The sequence below is a fragment of the Sus scrofa genome, chromosome 1, assembly GCF_000003025.6.
Source record: "Sus scrofa isolate TJ Tabasco breed Duroc chromosome 1, Sscrofa11.1, whole genome shotgun sequence".
In the NCBI taxonomy this organism is placed as follows: domain Eukaryota; kingdom Metazoa; phylum Chordata; class Mammalia; order Artiodactyla; family Suidae; genus Sus; species Sus scrofa.
The window spans coordinates 159,410,614-159,417,950 of NC_010443.5; the positions used below are offsets into that span (position 1 = coordinate 159,410,614).

A 7,337-nucleotide genomic window follows, 5' to 3' on the forward strand; every position below is an offset into this window, starting at 1 on the left:
TGAACACAGTCTGACATGTGTCTGTAATGTCCATAGTGTCGTCGTGGGCACTGCAATGGGTTTTCAAAATAGACTAGAGAGATTACTCAACTTTATTTTCAGCTTAATAAATAAGTAATGAATCTTTAAAAATAAAGATTTCATTGCTAGGACATGAGTCAGGGTATCTGTTTATGAGGATAGTCCAATATGTTTGAAACGCATCTTTGGAGCCAATTTTACCAGAATTAAATTGAGGCTTTTAAAGGAATACATTCCAGTCAGTGTGATCACCTGAAACGGCAGATATAAGTTCAGTGGTTTTCTGGAGGATCTTATGGCATCAGGTGTTTTTTTCAACAGCCAAGTGAAAAATATCCTCCCCAAGCCATGAAACTGAGTTGGGCTGACAGAGCTGTAATTTAGTATTTTCTTCTTTTGTTCTTTTACACGGTTTCTTCACTTATAGCAGGCCATAAACTTTACAGAGTATTGCCTTTTATATGGCATACTGAGAGAACTGCAGTTTTTAAACTAGAGGGAAAATTCCTTTGAGGTATTTTTCATAGCTATAAAAACATGTATTTAAATTTATCTTCTAAATGTATTTGATATGAAGTGAATAGTCAGCATCATCAGTTTAAACTCTGGTTTGATAGCAGTATTCATTTGGACTTTGCTTCCTGCATGCACTGTTGTTATACCTTATTAAAATACAAATGACAACTAACATATCATTTCTTTTTAGGTATAGTGAAAACTTATTAAGTTCAATAATATTTTAATATCCTCCTAATAATATTTTAATCCTAAATGTAATTAATAAGTGCCATAAAATATCTTTGACTCTTGGAAATGAATACTAAGCTTTTTAAAATCAGTGATTCTTGGCATTCACATTGTGGTGCAGCAGAAACAAATCTGACTAGGAACCATGAGGTTGAGGGTTCTATCCCTGGCCTCGCTCAGTGGGTTAAGGATCCAGCATTGCCATGAACTGTGGTTGTAGTTTACAGACATGGCTCGGATCCTGCGTTGCTGTGGCCGTGGTGTAGGCTGGCAGCTGTAGCTCCTATTTGACCCCTAGCCTGGGAGCCTCCATATGCCCCTGGTGCAGCCCTAAAACACAAAAAATAAAAAATAAAAAAAAAAATAAGTGATTCTCAACCTTTTTCTTCCCTAGTACATCTGACAGATAGGACCTGCTTCTATTGCCCATTTTTATGAGAAGTATAATCAGTCTTTCATCACCCATTGTACGGGTTGAACAGGCCTGCCTGGTTATTCTGTATGCCCCTCCACACACAGACGCTGTCCCTCATTACTATCGCATATGTACACCTTGAAAATTGCTGATTTAAGTGATGTCAAAATAGTCACAGGGAGAGAGTGGGAACAGCTAAGCTCATTTCAAGTTGAAATTTGATGCTTCTTTAACTCTGCTTTGCTGAAATGACACCAAGACTTGATTGATGGAGAATATTATAGACGGAACGCCTTAGACTCAATTGGATGAAGATGATGAGCTTCACAACTGTTCCCTGCCAACGATGGTAGCTTAAATGAACCAAGAGTCCATGATTTCAGGCCAAGGAGATAGGTGATATATGGAATACATTTTATAAATAGACTGTCACTGAATTTGAGGATTTGTCATCTACTTTCTGGTTTTACAAAATTTACTTTGTTAAGATTTCAAGTCATATTTAATATTTTAAAGTTTTTAAAAATATTAAAAGTGGCGATCCCATCATGGCTGAGCGGAAACGAATCTGACTAGTAATAATGAGGACGCAGGTTCAATCCCTGGCCTCCCTCAGTGAGTTAAGGATCCTGTGTTGCCATGAGTTATGGTGTAGGTCGAAGATGTGGCTCAGATCTGGTGTTGCTGTGGCATAGGCTGGTAGCTATCGCTCTGATTCGCTCCCTAGCCTGGGAACCTCCATATGCCACAGGTGTGGCCCTAAAAAGACAAAAATTAATTAATTAACAGTAATAAAAGGCCTAAAAGTGGCAGTAAAATTTAACAGAAAAAAAAACATGCTAGAATATAATCTTTTCTTTCTTTTTGTACAACTTATTAATTTACATATAAAAATCATCCACTTTAAAGTTTTGAAGGACTTAAGTCACTTTGGAAATTTTTCAGCAGATTTATGGAGTTGTGCAACCATCACCACAGCCTCGTTTTTTAATATTTCCATCACTCAGAAAATTCCCCTGTGTCTAATTCCTGTCTATGCACTTCCCATAGACAGAAATCACTAATCTGCTTTCTGTCTCTACAGGTTTTCCTGCTCTGGACATTTCAGTAAATGGAGTCATACAATATATAGTCTTTTACATCTGGCTCTTCCAGTTAGTGTGATGTTTTTGGCATTCCTTTATACCCTAGAATGTATCAGTATTTTTTCCTTTTCACTGCTGAATAGTGTTCCATTGTATGGATATGCCACATTCTGAATGCAACCTTTTACAGTCCTCATGGTTTTCCTTCATCTACCTGCCTCCTGACCTCCTTGCCTGGATTCCCCATGGAACCAGGGTCAGACTGGCCTGTTCTGGATTTAATCATCAAAGCTGTAGATTGGGCAGTTTGCATTCCCTCACTTGCTGATCTCATCTCTGACTCCAAACTCTGGTCCCTGGATTGGCAGTAAACATTCTTATAACATGAAGAAATTGTGATCATTATATCCAGTTTATTGGATTAAGGATTTTTGATCTCAGGAACTGTTGCAGATTTTGAAATGTCCTATGAGAAGCAGAAATGGGATAAAGTTGACAATTTCTGTGGTAATTATGAGCTCAGCCTAAGAATGTCCTAACCAGTCCCTTTCCAAAGAAAATATTATCAAACTATAAAGCTTTACAATTGAAGGTTCGTAAAAGCATATAACAATACCAAAAGTAAATAAATTAATAATTGCTACAGTAGAAGACCCTTCCTTCCTAGCCTTCAGGGGCCTTTCCTATGACAGCACACTGAAGCTTTGCTTAGGTTGGTCTAGGGCCAGCAATTTGACATTTGGAGGCAGCCCACCTATTGGACTGGAGTTACTGAGAAGGAGGGAGGGAGCCCTACAGGCCTCTTTTCTCTTTTTTTCCTTAGTTTCCACTGTTTCTCTAAGTGATGGACCTGGTTTACATGCTTCCCAGTTGTCCTAAGACCTGTTCCCTGAGGCTTGTCCTGGGGGCCATTCTTGGGTAGGGTTTCTTTAACTCGCACCAGGACCCCTCTTGTTTGCTGGTGGCAGAGGAGAAGAAAGGAGAGAAAATATGACCTTCTTTCATCAAGCCACCTTGGCTATAGGACTGCTAAACATTCCCTTCACCTTTGTCGAAGGGCAAAAAATGTGGGAATCTATTACGAAGTTAGATAGTTAATTGTAACTCTGATGGGCATTGTAAATAAATAGCTTGCCAATCTGCACTGTAGCTTAGTTTGGGCAATACTGCACTGGTGTCACTGGGGGAAGCCTCTGCCTTACTGTATATTTGTCAGATCTAGATCCTAAGTTTCTTTCCATATTTCCAAATTTATCATCAAGCCATGTTCTGTGTAGTTCTGTGTTAAAAAAGAGAAACTGAGAGGTGGGAACTAGGATTGAGTAATTTTAATAGTATTTTTCTACCTTTTTCCAAAGTCCGACAGATAGTAGTTTTGACTCTGGGATTACTAGAGAGATATGTCCTTTTTCTTTTGCTTAGATCCTTTGACTAAAACTCTCACTGCTCTGAATTTGAGCTTGAGTAACATTTTTCTTTCTTTGTGGCTGTGTACTCATCAGAGTACTTCTAACTTATGTCAAAACACGGGATAGCATGGTCTAGAATACCAGAATACCTAACTTGGAGAATTTTGGGACGTCTGTGGATATTTTTCAGAAGGTATAAGAAATAGAGGGGGAAAATTATCCTTATTTTTCTAAAAACTAGATTCTGAAATTCATTTTCTACTGGTGGCCAAAGAGACTGGTACTGCTAATACCAATCAGACATTTTCATATCATAGTTGTTGGAGATATCTCAAAATATTATCTATGTTCATCACTACTTCTACAACAAATTAGTTCTTTTTAACATTTTGATATCTATTTCAAAATCACTGGTATCCTTTGTAATTCTGTGTATTTTATATATACAGTCTAACCTTGAACAACACAGGTTTGAACTGCACGAGTCCACTAATGTGTGGATTTTTTTTTCTATAGTAAATGCTGTAGTACTACAAGATCTGTGGTTGGTTGAATCCAAGGATGCCAAACCACAGACACTTAGGAAATTAGGATGCTGAGAATCAACTATAAAGTTATACTGCTCAGAGAATTGGCGCCCCTAGTCCCCAAGTCATTCAAGGGTCAGTTTTAAATTTAGAAACATTAGTTAGAGGAATCTTATGCTTTTCCTTATGTGTGTTCTCTCTGCCTGTAACATGTTTCTTTTTCTTTTTCTGTAGTATCAGCCACTACGTGATTGTCATGTCCATGACCATCTTTCTGATGTTTCTCAATGGCCTGGCACAGATACTCACAACAAAGAAACTCAAACTGTGGGGCAGACCCAAAAGCCACCTGATATGATGTTGCCAAAGCCATCATTCAGCATCCAGATCCTGTTTCTCATCAGCTTGTCAACTAAAATCTTATCGAGGATTCGTTCAGAAGATGGATAATGATATATCACATAGTCTGCTCATATAAAGGAAATTATATATCGATTCTGAATTTATAGGTTACCTGGAATAAAGGAGCTTCCATTCTCTTTAGGTTCCACATGTATGAAATAGTGGTTATGTCTGTGGACAAGCAGAGTAAAGCATTCTCCGTTTTCATTTTTTCCTTTAGTTGGCAACTTTTCTCACCCATGCTTTTGAGCACCTGTGACAATCTGGTCCCTAACTGTACAGCTTCCTGTATTATATGCAAAGGAGAATGTGCTCCTGAGGGGGTAGTTCTGGTCACATCCAAAATCAATGCACTGGCTGAACTTGAAGGAAATCACCAGGTGGCACCATAAATATTTATAAACTCCCAGCACTGGTTTTACAAGTAATTCTAACTACTAAACCGCACTAGAAAGACAATCAGGTTGTGTTATTTCATATTTTCCTAGAGTTCCAGTAGAAAATGTTTGCAGGTGCTTTTCATTTTTCTCCAGTATGCAGCAATACTATTTTATGCTTTTTAGTGCTATTTTTAGGGTTTTCATAGTCAATCAGGTAAATGCAGATTTGACCTTCACTTTTTTTTTTTTCATTTCTAGATTCTTATGGAATTGCTGAAAGTGGAAAAGTAGAAAGTGCTTGGTATTTCGTCCTGTCCATGAAAGAAAAAATTTAAATGATTAGTTTTCAATTATAGACTCAGTATCCCCATAGCTTTATCTCTCATTGTTCCAACAGAATTCCTTAAATCACTGGTTATACTTTGTGATGGTATCATAAGAATCAGTGTGAAAATTGCTTTTTTTTTCTGGTTATGAGAGTCTAGCTCAAAGGCACAGATTTGCTCTCATTAAATTTCCATTCATAAACTAATTTTAATGGATAAAATATTTTGAGGGTAATTTTTATTTGGATTTTTCATAAAGTGACCTTTATATATATCACTATGGACTTGGCCTTTTGTCATGGTGTACCAATAAAGTTTGGCTGATGCTAAGCTTTCTCGGTCTGAGTCCCATTAAAAAAATAATAATTGCTTTTTTTTTTTTTTTTTGGTCTTTTGTCCCTTTAACACTGCATCTGCATCATATGGAGGTTCCCAGGCTAGGGGTCTAATCAGAGCTACCGCTGCCGGCCCACACTACAGCCACAGCAACGCTGGATCCTTAACCCACTGAGCAAGGCCAGGGATCAAACCCACAACCTCATGGTTCCTAGTCAGATTTGTTTCCACTGCACCACGATGGGAACTCCAATAACTGCTTTTGAATTAAGTTATAGCATCACTAATTCACATTAATGATGAAGAAGCTCCCTACAAATTAGTAGATTTTTCAGAGTGGCAGGTGAGTAAACAAATACAGTTAAGAAGTTTCAAAAATCAGTTTGGTAAAATGTACTTTAATTCCTATGTATGATGAACCATAGTTATGATTAACTTGTGCTAGTACTTAATTCCTATGTATGATGAACCATAGTTATAATTAATTTGTGCTAGAAAGCATTATAGTACAAGTAAAGAAAGATGTATTGATAGCAATATCAAACCTCATGTCAATTCATAATATAAAATCTAGGTGGACAGCTAAGAAGCTGCTGTGGCAGAAATGGTATTGGCAGATGGAAAACCCATGAACTTTCACTTTGCCTCAAAGGATTTTCGATCAGTCTTTTCACAAGTCAGAGAAAACTGACTTTATAAACACTTGTTATTCTTCCTTTTATGTCTGGTTTTGCCTTTCATCTTTTTTCAGATTTTCACACAGAGGAATTAATGAATATTTTATTACAACATGGTAAAAGGTGCTCTATGCTTTATCATTATTTTGCTCTATGAAGCATGTCTTTTTCTTAATATTGTTTCAAGTCAATGTGAATTTACAAAACAGGGATAGCTCTTGCAGTGCCGCTGGCTGGCCTTGCTATACTGTAACACGACCTCACAGACTCATCTGGAAACAGAGTTTGCTAGATGGGCCTTTTATATTGTGCAGCTTCTCAAAATATCCTGGAGTGTTTTAAAATGCATATTTTTATATTGAATGACAGAAAATAAATAAAATTTCAGTAAAATATATTTCTGTTTCAGGCATTTACTTTCTTATTCTCACTATGAATACCAGACTTTCAAATCAAGACTTAAAACATTTGCTGATAAACATTTGTTTAAATTAGGAATTGCCGTAAGAATTAAAGTGAGCGTATCAGGTTGAGAAGATTTTAAACAACAAAAAAGCCACACTATGTCACGTGTCTCACAGTATGTCCCTTGTCACACGAACCATGAATAAATCTTGGAGGAAACTCTTAAGGGTTTAGGAATCTGTCTGCAGCCTGTCTGTAATTTACCTATACTTTAATTCTCTGTATTATTATATTTAATGTGCTGTATTTAGAACATAAAATGCTTTTTTAATTTTTAGGGAAATAAAGCTATAAGAGGTATTATTGTTTCACAATAATCCCCTTAAAATGATTTAACAATGACAGAGCTGTACTACATACCTAGAAAATCTGCTTATCACTTATGACATTTTTTCTCATGGTAATCTCATTCCAGGGGGTCACTGTGGATATAATTAAGGATCTTGAGATGAGCTCATCCTGGGTAATCGAGGGGGACTCTGAATCCAATAGCGAAGGTCCATAGTAGAGACAGAAAAAACAGAAGGAGGAGGAGAACTTGTGAAGA

The 7,337-nt window shown here is 37.0% G+C and overlaps 1 protein-coding gene across 4 annotated transcripts in view; it reads left to right on the forward strand.

Moving 5' to 3' along the window:
• The window catches only part of PIGN (phosphatidylinositol glycan anchor biosynthesis class N), a 99,602-nt gene extending 92,880 nt beyond the window's left edge, over positions 1–6,722 (forward strand). For 3 of the 4 annotated variants that reach the window (XM_021099782.1, XM_021099773.1, XM_021099780.1), the window contains one exon: positions 4,439–6,713. In XM_021099782.1, the coding sequence (XP_020955441.1) occupies positions 4,439–4,562 (124 nt within the window). In that variant the 3' untranslated portion in view covers positions 4,563–6,713. Of the gene's footprint in view, positions 1–4,438 lie in introns of all 4 variants that reach the window. The other variant, XM_021099768.1, reaches the window with a different exon arrangement.